The sequence below is a fragment of the Bombina bombina genome, chromosome 2 (genome assembly GCF_027579735.1).
Source record: "Bombina bombina isolate aBomBom1 chromosome 2, aBomBom1.pri, whole genome shotgun sequence".
NCBI lineage: Eukaryota > Metazoa > Chordata > Amphibia > Anura > Bombinatoridae > Bombina > Bombina bombina.
In genome coordinates, this window is record NC_069500.1 from 308,852,095 (window position 1) to 308,866,181 (window position 14,087).

General features: G+C 36.5%; 1 protein-coding gene across 1 annotated transcript in view; it reads left to right on the forward strand.

Moving 5' to 3' along the window:
- The window catches only part of MEGF10 (multiple EGF like domains 10), a 195,956-nt gene that overhangs the window by 68,381 nt on the left and 113,488 nt on the right, over window positions 1–14,087 (forward strand). Inside the window, 3 exon segments of the mRNA XM_053701632.1 lie at window positions 1,695–1,825; window positions 2,448–2,549; window positions 6,165–6,265. Of these exon segments, the coding sequence (XP_053557607.1) occupies window positions 1,713–1,825; window positions 2,448–2,549; window positions 6,165–6,265 (316 nt within the window). The 5' untranslated portion in view covers window positions 1,695–1,712.

Sequence of the window (14,087 nt, forward strand, 5' to 3'; positions counted from 1 at the left end):
TTTTTCCATATAATCCTCTGCAGAGACCAGGGTACACACCACAGGCCAGTCTTCTGGGTGACTGATATTGATCCCAGACCGTACCTTCTACACCACTAGGGGTGTTTGACCACATGTGAGTGTATTCAATAACACTTATTATAAATCCTGCTCCAAACAATATTGGGCCATGTGGCGCTTCTGTTTCTTTCTGTTGTCTGCAGATTACTGATATTCGGATCGTGGCCGTGATCCTCAACAGTTAGCTGCCTCGCCTGGTCCCGTCTTTTACTTGTACACACATCGATGAGACTGTCTCACCATTGAGTCTATCCTTAAAATATTTTCTCTTACATATTGTCACTAATTGTATTGTTGCATATATGTTTCTTCTGTTTTTTATTATTATTTTACACTAGATTTGATACTTTGTGCTGTTCCTGATTCACTTAGTTGTATGGGTACCATATACTAGAGACCATTTAAATACAAATTGAAGATCTGACATTTATAATCACTCCTATAGTTCTATTTGTAATACAATAGAACACTCGTATATAGAGGTGCTCATAACTGTTGGTGACACAAGGGCGCCCCTATATAATCCTTACTCTCTACATCGTATCATGTCCGCTCGCACTATGATAAAGCTACCCCTTAGTGTTAACATGTTTCTATGCATGAGCATGTGAAGCATAGCTCGATGTTCTTAGTGCACCAGTATTTTAAAAACTGCAGCTTGTATCATGTTAGCAACTAACAAATTGAGCCATTACGAAATGGTACAAATACCATAGGCTCTCTGTGCAAGTGCTGTGTTTACAATGCTGGTGCACAGTGCATACTTAAAGTGAATGTAAACTTTAATGAATAAGTTCCCGGTATCTAAAAATACTCTTAAAAGCAGGGACACTTTCATTCATTAAACTTTACAATGAAGCTTCTTTTTTACAATACTTACCTTTGCTTTATGGAAAGCAGACCGGCGATCCTCCGCCCACATCTCCTGCTGTAGTTAGCAGATCAATGATGAATTTGGCTTCCTCCAATTGTTGCTTGCCCCCTTTGGCGTCCAGCTCATGAGGCAACGCAATGATTGGAGGAAGACAGATTTGCTATTGATCTGCTAACTACAGCAGAAGCCGCGGGTAAAGGTCAGTATAAGAAGCTTCATTGTAAAGGTTGATTGATGAAATTGCCCCTGTTTTTAAGACTATTTTTAGATACCGGGCACTTATTCATTAAACTTTACATTCACTTTAAATACATTTTTGAAACTTCTTTAGCTTTTATTAGAAACATTTTGCTAATAAATGTATATTACAAAAATGTTTCTATTCAAAACTGAAATGCATCCATGTGGATTACAATTTTGGCTGGAATGTTGTTTTTCAAAGGCAGGATTTTGTTTATATGCTCCACTATAGTCTTTCAATTGCCATCTCAACACTCCTACATTTACTTTCTAAGTATAACTTACCTCATGAAATTCCCTCATAAAATTCTAACCATTGACTTTAACCAGACACAACTTCAGTGAGTAAGGTAAATCTTAAAGGGAAGCGCAGGAGCAGTAGCAATTAAAAGGTTATACTGCAGCATAAAAATAAATGACTAACTTTGAAAAACTAATGGTTTAATAAATGTTACTGAATGCACAGTCACAAGTAATATAAAATAATAAAATGTTACTGAGAACACTTTATTTTTTCCAGGTTGGCAAATCTGAGAAGATGGCTCTTCCTTTACACTGCTTTGGACTATTTTCATTTATTTTTTACCATTTGACTGGAACGTCTTTAACACTGAATCTTGAAGATCCAAATGTGTGCAGTCACTGGGAAAGGTAAATTCTTTTTATCTTACATCTCTCACCTATGTCTACCTATATTAGTGCCAAATTTACCAGTCATATTAACTAAGGGTTTTTTTTTCACTGTACTTATTTCCACGTGTTCCAAAAGGAATATTTCAGCACGGTACTTGTATTGAATAAAAATATTGTCTTGAAGTTATGTTTGCATGGATTCCTTGCTGATTAATAGTCACATTAGCATTGTTATATGAGCAGTCACCTCTGAACACTCAGCCTCTTACACTCAAGGTTATACAAGTGCACAAGGCTGTTGTCTGCTCCCCTTGCAGGTTAAAAAACTGAAGATGGTAAATATGGGAGAGGGACATATATTTCTGGTAAAGGAGTAAAATACATAAAGTCCGCTCTGGACCAGCAATTCACTAGTGGTCTAGAGCTGAACACTGCCTGGTGAGCCAATCAGAAAAGGCATATGTACATACACAGGCGCCATTCACCATGCTTGTTCAGTTGTGGAATGTAAGTCGGAGCAGCTGACTGTAACACGTTTGTGGAGGTTATATGGTTACAATTGAATTAACATTTAAATACTATGCAGCTGTAATATTATTAATGCATTGTCTAACCTTTCTTTTTCCATACATTTTCCCAGCTATTCTATTACTGTTCAGGAATCCTACGCACATCCATTTGACCAGGTGTATTACACAAGCTGCACAGACATATTAAACTGGTTTAAATGCACGCGACACAGGTAAGTCATATTTATAGAAAAGCTTTAAAATTCACAATTTTATAGCTTCATACAAAAGTAATACTGTTTGTTAGTAATTATATTATTAATATACATCAATTTATCTATCCCCATACCAGGAGGGGACCAGTGTCTCCTGTCTCACCTATACAGTATTTGTGTTATTTTATGGTACTTATCCACTAAAGAATGGACCAATGAGTGAGGTTTAGCAAAATAACATAAAGAATAACAGAACAGAAATTGGAGAGGCTATTGTAGTCATAGTGATCCTGGAGAACTGACTGGTGTTTGCATCTGTCAGGTTCCTAAAACTCAATCGTGGCTTATTGATGTGTGTATTGCTCATTAGTAAAATTCATTGATCTCATGAGATCGTAGAGGTAAGTTCAGTCTGTTTTTATCCTGATGCATCAGTGTTAAGGAAAATTCAAAGAAGATACCTGTTTAATTGGTAGATAGCAACAGGAATAAATATTTATACAGTATATTGATTTTAAAGGGACAGTGAACACCAAAATTGTTATTGTTTAAAAAGATAGAGAACGCCTTTACTACCCATTCCCCAGTTTTGCACAACCAACATTGTTATATTAATATACTTTATAACATTTAAACCTCTTTCTGCCTGTTTCTAAGCCACTACAGACAGCCTATTATCACATGTTTTTTTATTTGCTTTTCACAACAGTGGAGTGCTAGTTCATGTGGGTCATACAGATAACACTGTGTTCACGCCCGTTGAGTTATTTAATAGTCAGCACAACACAGCACTAATTGGCTAAAATGCAAGTCAATAGAGAATAAATAAAAAGTCATATGATCAGGGGGCTGTCAGAAGATGCTTAGATACAAGGTATTCACAGAGGTAAAAAGTTTAATACAAATGTGTTGGTTATGCAAAACTGGGGAATGGGTAATTAAGGGATTATCTATCTTTTAGCACAATAAATAAATAATTCTGATGTAGACTGTCCCTTTAATTGTTAATTTTAAAATGTATTCCAGATTATTAAAATACCTTAAAAAACATCCAAAAGAACACTACAGTTGCTATGTTTTTTTTTTCATTTCAGTTGAAAAAAGGGTTACTAGGATTTATTCATTTTAGAGCTTTTGCAGGAGAGGTCAGTATTTATGTGAACGTGACTTGCTGGGGGAAAATGGTACATTATATGTTACTAGGCCGCCACTTGTTATTAGGGTTGCACCGATACCGATACTAGTATCGGTATCGGTGCCGATACCAAGTATTTGCATGAGTACTTGTACTCGTGCAAATGCACCGATACTTAAACCGATACCTCCAATTCCTACTCATACACCATCTTGTGGCATTTTTAAAACTGCATGTTCCCATTTCATTTTAAGCTGGAGTGGAGACTTAACTAAAAATTGTTCTGCCAATACAAATTGCTGTTATTTGTAATATTGTACATCAGAGCAGTCATTCAGACAAACCCCTGAAGTACTGGGCAGTTAATAAACTGAGATTTAATGGCCCAAAAATATCTTTCTAACCCATGTAGAAGTGTGAAAAGTGAAAGACTGTTCAGCTTAGCGTCAAATGTCCTTGCTGTTAGCAGAAACAGACTTATAGCTGAACATGCAGAGATGCTTCTGTTCCTTAATAAGAACTTTCCAGTTTCCACTAACTTTTGAAAAAATATTCTAATTGCTAGATTGTTATACTGCTAGTTCTCCTCTTACACAATTATGCTCAAAACATACTGTACTCTGAGGAACAACCTTAGCCAGGGCTGGACTGGGAATAAAAAGCAGTCCTGGAAAAATATGAAGACCAGCCCTATTTTCTGTTGAGCCAGTAAAATGCAAATGCCCCATTTTTCTCAAAGGGGATTACTGGGATACTCCTTCCCAAATATTATTTTCAGAATTAAATTATATTACTTTATATTAAATACAAATGTCAGATAGGCACCCTAAAACCCAACTGCATCCAGTAATCCCCCCTTTAAATTGTAGCTTTCCAGCCCTAGCTGCTGCAGCTGTTATTTATTGTTATTGTTATTGTAATATTTTTATTTATAAACATGTTCTGTAAACTTTGTGACAACAAGCACATAAAACTGTTTTATTCTCTCAAAATGTCTTTTGAGATTCAGTTCATATTATAAAGAAGTGATCTTAAATCATTACTCTGTAATGTGCTAGGTAAACTGTCATGACATAAAAAAGTATCGGTAATTGGTATCGGTGAGAATTTGAAAAAAAGTATCGGTACTTGTACTCGGTCTTAAAAAAATGGTATCGGTGCAACCCTACTTGTTATAAAAATAGTTATTATCGAGTTGTACTTTTGTATGACTATATACACACATTATCATGTTGTGCATATGAGGCACCAAACATTTATTTTGTTATTATTAATAACATTTATTTATAAAGCGCCAACATTTTACGAAGCGCTATACAGTTGTACATTACAATTATTAAGATACAAACAGTACTAGAGATTATTCAAGTGTAAGTTACATTGCAAATTTTTTTTTTTTTTTACAAACCATACAAAAGTCCCCTGGCCTAAAACACTGAAAGTCAAGTTTCCACAAAAGCTGAGGTGCCCTTGAGCACAATCAGTAGTAGATGCACTTTTATACAAAGTTAGATACAGTTTGACAGGCTCTCAAGCTTACAATCTAAACATTTGTGTTTGCATTGTATTGACTTATCTCCCAACATCTGTTACTAAAGACTCAGGACTTGGAGACAGAGGACAATATTTTAATAGTCTTGGGTTTTTCATAGTGGAGTTTGGTTGATACTGGGTTTCCTTGAAAGAAGGAGGAATATAAATACTGACAATAGGGATAACAAGGTAGAGGTACCAAATTAAACTGTTGGATGATTGGGAGTTTTACCTTTTCGTATTTAATTATTATTTCTTTTTTAATTTTGACATGCCATTTGGCCATTTTGAGATCATCTGATTAGCTTGCAGCAATAAATGTTTACTACAGTTTACTTGTATTATCTAATTTACTACTTTTTCCTTGGTTGAAATTTGGCCATTTTCAATGATGGTCTACTGAAGTAGGCTCAGGATCATATCTTTCCTGATCACTGTGTGTGTGTAGCAATCTTCTACAAACAGCCTGTTCAGAGAGCGTTAGTGTAGCCTCAGCCACTTTATGGTACCACTGTATAGTGAACTAAGCTAGTGAATATGAACGCTGTATAGATAGAAGCACTGTTAAATAAAGAACACAAACTGAAAGTGCATGCATCTTTAGATAAGAGACAGCCGGACAGTATGTGAGCAAGTAGTAGTTAGTGCACCAGAGCTTTGGGTTTTCCCTGCACATAGTACTGCAGCCTTCCTCTACATGTTGCTTGTGTAAGATTGCTATACACACTGCTGATCCTACATCAATATGCCCTCATGGAAAGTGCCTTTTTTAACTAGGGAGACCAAGAGAAAGGGTAATCTTGACAATAGAGGTAAATTGGAAGGTTTATAAAACTCAAACGCTGTATCTGAATCATGAAAGTTTAATTAAACTTTCATGTCCCTTTAAGACCTACTCCTAACACATCATAGTGCAGAATTAATAAAGTTACTTCTATTCATTTGCACACAATTTTATTTTACAGAATCAGTTACCGCACGGCCTACAGACGAGGAGAAAAAACAATGTACAGACGGAAATCTCAATGCTGTCCTGGGTTTTATGAAAGCAGGGAAATGTGTGTTCGTAAGTATATGGACTTTTAAATATTAGCAATGACAAGTTCAACGTAATTCTCCTGTGTATATCTTTCTTCAGTAAACTGTATTGGTGCCACATATAGCAAAAAATAAAAAAGAATGATGAAAAATGTAATTTAATGGTAGAACTAATGGTTCCATTGAACCACTGAATATATCAGTAAACAAATATTGTATTTTCCAACATATAATTCCCCATTCAATAGCTTGTTGAAAAATTATTTTAAATGTAAGATTTAAAATAAAAAAATTGAAATAATTCAAGCTCATTACTCAAGAGTTAAACATTTCTTGGACAAGACAAATAATGCATCATGAGAAAAGAAACTTCATTAAAAAAAATACTATAAATCAAGTATCCTTGTTTTTTTATTAAAAAAATAGGGCTCTAAATAACATATTTATTTTCTACTTTGTTGTTGCACTAGGTACATATTTTCCTTCTTTTTACATACTTTTCCCCATGAATTTTTTGGTCATTAATTATTATTTTTTTGGAGGGGGGATTTTACTTGTTCTCCTGAATCTGGGGTAAATTATGATTTATTGGCAATTTGCTTCTGTAATAGTTTTTTGTTTTACACCTGAATTGGTTGTCAGGTTTTTATAGGTGACGCACCATCATGCACGCTAAGTCTAAACATAATCACAATAGTGCATTTTACAGTGTTTGCACCTACATTATTGAACGCCTAAACAGGATCACACTTCATGAACAGAAGTTCAATAATGTAGGTACAATTCAGATGGTTTAGCAGTGGTGAGGATGGAAACGGATTGCAATCTGTTCCTTTTGAACTCTCAATTGCAAGATCCCATAAAGCCAAGTTGTGAAGATGCCAGTACTGTTAGTGACAATCACAACAGTGCGAGTGTAACTTAGCATCAAATATTAACAGAAAGAAATTACTATGCCCCATTTGTGGATGTTGGGGGCCTGATTTGACTTGTATGTCCCCTTAACTGTTCAGGATATCACAAACTCAACACATATAGAGATGTATATGAACCTATATATACTATATGTAAAAGTGTGCCCTGTCTACTGTATGCAACCTATACAATAGTGATGAATAGAGCTTTAATGAATTGATATACCATGTATGCAAATACACCTCTCTTTGTCTCTCATGGCCATTTCAGAGTGCTTTGGACACGTGCAAGATAATATGTGTTAGAATAGTTGCAAAGATGTCTAAAATGCCATTCTCAGGCTTTATCAAGTGCCTTGAGGTGTTACATTTGAAAAGTCAAAACTGGTTTTAAAAAGCAGTTTAAAAGTCTCTTGAAAAATTAACTTTTTGGTCCCATAGTAAAAATATGGCTTTTAGAGAGGATCTGAAACACGATTGGGTGTGGGGGAAAGTGTCGAAAAGGCGCTACTGTGATCATGTTGAATCGAAAAGTGTCCTTTTTATCCAGAAAAAGAGTCAATAAGATCTCAGCCCATAGATTGTGATTGACCCCTCTGATAAATTATTGTAGTGTTAAACCACCATATTCTCTCATTGTTTGCAAATGTTTAGATATTCCATTTGCTTTTTTATTGCTTTACCTAACTTAGGTATTAGTGCAGCTTATACTACTATTAAAGGGACATAAAAATAAAAATTCAACTTTTATGGTTCATATAGAGCATGCAGTTTTAAAGCTTTTTCAGTGTACTTCTATTACCAAATGTACTTAATTTCTTGCTATCCTTTGAAAAGCATACTTATGTAGGCTCAAAAGCAGCAAAACACTACTGGGAACTAGCTGTGATTGGTGGCTGCACATATACAGTATGCCTCTTGTCATTGGCTCACCATATGTGTTCAGCTAGCTCCTAGTAATGCATTACTGCTTTGGAGAATTGGACATTTTGAGTCTTTGTTTCTCTTCTTTAAACACTATGGTGAGCCTGGATTGTACACTAAATATAAGAAAATATTCCCAGTAGAATGCTTATTGCTTAAGTCAATGTGTTACTATATGGAAGAGATCATGTAAAATCACACTGACCCTCTATAGCATCTGGTGCAAATAATACAGTTGGAATTCCGACCTTAGCAACACACCTGTGACAATGTTAATGTCAGTGCTCTTGATCTCTCTGCCCACAGAACATCACCAATCTACTGAACTATCAAAAAATCATCAAATGTTTATTTTATTATTGCAAAATTCCTTGCATATCACTAGGATTTTAACCATGTAAAGGGTAAGCTCATAGTTAAAGTAAATTCCAGAGCGGCTGTGCAATACTGGGAGCTAGTTTGACATGTCTGGTGAGGCAATGACAAGATGCATATGGGCATAGCCAGCAATAACCTGCTAGCTCCCAGTAGTGCTGCTCCTGGTGTGCAAATTCCATTTTTTTTATTTTAGCACACATATATGCACATACAGACACACACAATCATACTAGAGACACACACACATATACATAAGCATACAGATACACACATACATACAAACACACACATACATGCATACACACATACATACAGGCACACACACACAAATATACATAAACATACAGATACACACATACATACAGACACACACACACATAAACATACAGATAGACACACACATACACCCATATACACACATACATACAGACACACACAATCATACATACAGACACACACACATACATACACACATACATACAGACACACACAAATATATATCAACATACAGACACACGCACACAGACACAGACACACACATACATACAAATACACACATATACACACATATATACAGACACACATAAATATACATAAACATACAGATACACCCACCCACATACACATATATGCACATACAGACAACATAATCATACATACAGACACATATACATAAACATACAGATACACACATACCCGTGACGTGCGGTGAGGTCAGAGGCTTTTGAGGCATTCTCCTGAGAAACACTTACATACAGATACACACACACACCCGGGTAGTAAATTTCCCTTCTCTCTCCTTCCTTTTTGTAGGTGGTTAGCCACTTTTCCTATTGCTCCTATTTAATGCATTATCTTGCTCCCCAATATTCATTTACCTATGCATTTAACATTCTAGGAATGCTGTACATTTTTTGTCTTTACCTATCAATTGCATTATAAGTGATGTAATGTATATATATGTTTTGTATTTATCTTTTGACTTAGGTATGTGCCTGAATGAATTGGGGCTTTTATGCCCATGAATGCAGATTTGTCGTATTCCCCCTGTGAGATATAGGGTCTGTGTTTATGTTTACAAATTAATATTGATTAGGGTATTCCCTCTAATACACTGTTTCCTCCTCATTCTCTTCTATACTATCAGTATCCATTATCCTCTTTTGCTAAATTACTGTCCTTTGTATATATGTATATCAAATGTTGTTGAATTTGTACCTTTAAATATGTATCAATTTGCTTGCCAGTGGTTTTAACCAATCAGATTGTGGTTTTTACTTTTTAAATTCTGTACACAGATGTAACACTATGGCCCCAATTTATCAAAGGTGTTGCGGACCTGATCCCACACTGCCGATCAGGTCCGCAACACCTCGCTAAATGTGGAGAGCAATACGCTCTCCGCATTTAACATTGCACCAGCAGCTCACAAGAGCTGCTGGTGCAACGCCGCCCCCTGCTGACTCGCGGCCAATCGGTCGCCAGCAGGGGGGTGTCAATCAACCCGATCGTATTTGATCGGGTTGATCTGGCGATTCCTGTCCGCCTGCTCTGAGCAGGCAGACAGGGTTATGGAGCAGCGGTCTTTAGACCGCTGCTTCATAAGTTGTGTTTCTGGCGAGTCTGAAGACTCGCCAGAAACACGCCCCTTCAAGCTCCGTACGGAGCTTGATAAATGGGCCTGATTATGTCTATGATTACGGTCCCTGTGACCAAAACCGGTCAGACACGTTGTTGGCCTGGATCGGGTCTCCATTTTCCTGCTTCCATGTTTTAACTTCAGTGATTAAAGTTTAGTTTTTTACTTTTCTACTAGTGGCTGTTTGGATATTCATCATTTTTCCTCTCTCACACACACACATACACATATATGCACATATAGACAACATAATCATACATACACACACACACACACATACATATACATACTCATACAGATACACACACATTCCAACACACACACAGACACAGACACACACTCACACACACTCACACACACATACACAAACAGACACACACATACATACATACATTCCAACACACACACATACACAGACACAAACAGACACACACATACATACATTCCAACACACACACAAATACACAGACACACACACACATACACACACACAAACAGACATACACAAACACATACACAAACACACACATGCATACATTCCAACACACACACATAAACACACTCACACACAAACAGACCCACACATACACACACACTCACACACACATACACACACACACACACAAACAGACCCACACATACACACATACACACACTCACTCACTCACTCACACACATATATATACAGACACATACAGAGCTTATGACATATGTTGGTGTTTATTGAGATAATGCCTCATTCCTTATATGAGCACATTTCCTCTTTTTCCATGTGCCCTCTCCCCCTCCTTACAGTGCCCACGCCAAAACAAAATAAACTAATGTAAAAACATTACAACCCCTCGTATCCAAGAACGAGCAAGTGTTATGAAGAATCTTTAATAGCAAATGACAGGTTCAGGATTAACCCTTTAGTGCTAGATGGGACAAAAGATTCTCCTTTTAATATGCTGATCAAATTTTTCGTCTCTTGTTTCAGGCCAAATTCTTCATAAACTATTCTACAATTTGACTTTGGCATCGTTAATATTATTGTATAAGCAGCTGTTCAAACACAGTTTTTCATGGTTTATTAAATGCCTTAATCTCCCAGTTGAGGTTAAAAAGAAACTATAAAATGTTTTTAAAACAATATAGGGATATATTTTATAGGAATTAAACTTAAACATTTTACACTGTTTGCATTGGCCTCTGGCGCCGGTGTAAGTAATTTAGACACCAAGAAACAAATTGATGAAAGATTACTGCTATGAAGAAATCACAAAAAAATAATAATAATATATATACAGTATATATATATATATATATATATATATATATATATATATATATATATATATATATATATATTTCTTGACAAAAATAATCAGTATTCCAGATACATTAAAGGGACAGTCTAGGCCAAAATAATGTTTGTAATAACACAAACTAGAAACATCTTCGAAATTTTGAATCTTGGTTCCGAAATTGATGGCGCTGTGATCTCCTTGTCTGCACACTGACTTAGATCGCTGGCAATAATTTCCTTGAGCGATCTCTACTACAGAGCATAGTGCTTAGTTCCAAACTTAAAGGGACAGTCTAGGCCAAAATAAACTTTTATGATTCAGATAGAGCATGTCATTTTAAACAATTTTCCAATTTACTTTCATCACCAATTTTGCTTTGTTCTCTTGGTATTCTTAGTTGAAGGCTTAACCTGGGGGGTTCATATGCTAATTTCTTAGACCTTGAAGGCCACCTCTTTTGAGAATGCATTTTAACAGTTTTTCACCACTAGAGGGTGTTAGTTCATGTATTTCATATAGATAACACTGTGCTCGTGCACGTGAAGTTATCTGGGAGCAGGCACTGATTGGCTAAACTGCAAGTCTGTCAAAAGAACTGAAATAAAGGGGCAGTTTGCAGAGGCTTAGATACAAGATAATCACAGAGGTTAAAAGTATATTAATATAACTGTGTTGGTTATGCAAAACTGGGGAATGGGTAATAAAGGGATTATCTATCTTTTAAAACAATAAAAATTCTGGTGTAGACTGTCCCTTTAAAGGGATAGGAAACCCCAATATTTTTGTGATTCAGACAGAGCCTATCATTTAAACAAAAAAGTTTCCAATTTACTTCTATTATCGAATTTGCTTCATTCCCATGATATTCTGTGTTGAAGAGATACCTAGGTAGGTACACATTAGGAGCATGGCAGGAAATAGGGCTGTCATCTAGTGACCTGGCAAATGGATAACATTCTTGCAAAATGTCTGCCATATAGTGCTCCAGAAAGGGGCCGGCTAGTAAACTTACATCACTTGTTTTCAGCAAAAGATACATGCAGGCCCATTTATCAAGCTCCGTACGGAGCTTGAAGGGCCGTGTTTCTGGCGAGTCTTTAGACTCGCCAGAAACACAACTTATGAAGCAGCGGTCTAAAGACCGCTGCTCCATAACCCTGTCCACCTGCTCAGAGCAGGCGGACAGGAATCGCCGGAAATCAACCCGATCGAATACGATCAGGTTGATTGACACCCCCCTGCTGGCGGCCGATTGGCCGCGAGTCAGCAGGGGGCGGCGTTGCACCAGCAGCTCTTATGAGCTGCTGGTGCAATGTTAAATGCAGAGAGCGTATTGCTCTCCACATTTAGCGAGGTCTTGCGGACCTGATCGGCAGTGTCGGATCAGGTCCGCAAGCCCTTTGATAAATAGGCCTGCAAGAGTAAAAAGAAAAGTATATTAGAAAAAAATTAGAAAGATGTTTAAAATTGCATGCTCTATCTGAATCATGAACGAAAACATTTGGGTTTCATATCCCTCTAGGATCTGTTGGGTCTGTGTCCTAGCATTCCTAATGTAATAAATAAGGGATAGGGTCTGGGATAGGCTGAAAGCTCCTTTCTATGCAAAACAACGGGGTTAAATACAATTCAGTTTAATACAGGATCAGCATAGATTAACACAGTCACACCCAGCACTACTAGAGCCTCCCAGTTTGTAGAAAATACAAATCCATATTTACCAGCAGTTTCTGGACATTTAAGGTTTTGCATAGTGTCTCTTAATATTAATTGACCCAAGAAACTATTCCAATATTATAGATTTCTGCCCTGAAGTGCTTGCTCTGCATGGATGTCCACATACTGGGAATTTGATTTGAGATGTTTGATGGTTTGATCTTACATTACAACAGCAAAATAATAAAATCTTTAAATCTGAGTATATTGTGTGTAATTTACTTTGGGCGTTTTGGGTGAGCAAAGTGGGTGGTCTGGTCTACACACCAGTAACCCGCTAACCTCACATTGCTGCAAAGTTTCAAATGCTGCCAACAATACTATTCAAACTGCAGTGGTTTTATTATTGTTTCTAGTTAACATTACAGTATTTTAGACAGCTTGTTTCATATTTTCAGGCTATCACACAAGCCTAATATTTAAGAGAGAGAGATCATAAAGAAATTGAAAAGTAACAGATTTATTCTCAGTGCTATAAGAAAACATTAAAAAGAACCAAGCCGTGTTTATTTTATCCCACTTGACACCACAATAACCATGTCACATAGCAGCCAATACAAATTAATAACATTCTAAAGTCAAATTAAATGGACATGAGGCCAATCATTTTTCTTTGTGATTCAGATAGAGAATACACCTAAAAGCAAAACTTTCCAATTAACTTCTACTATCACATTTAGTTTGTCCTAATGATATTTTTTGTTGAAGAGAATATCTAGGTAGGTGGTGCACACGTGTATATCAAATTGTTTTGATTGTTCTGATGTCTGATGCTGCATTTCACAGCAAACACATACTCCATCACTGTTGAAATTTATCTACAAAAAAACAAAACAATTTAACAACATTTCCAGGGCTTCATCCGGTGTCTGGGACCAGACTCTATCTATACTGTGTGGCCCTTACCTCATATTTTTTGAGGTAGAAGAGTAAGTAGAGACCCAAAAGGGACCGGGATCCTGGCCTTCTAATTATTTTCATTTTGTTTAA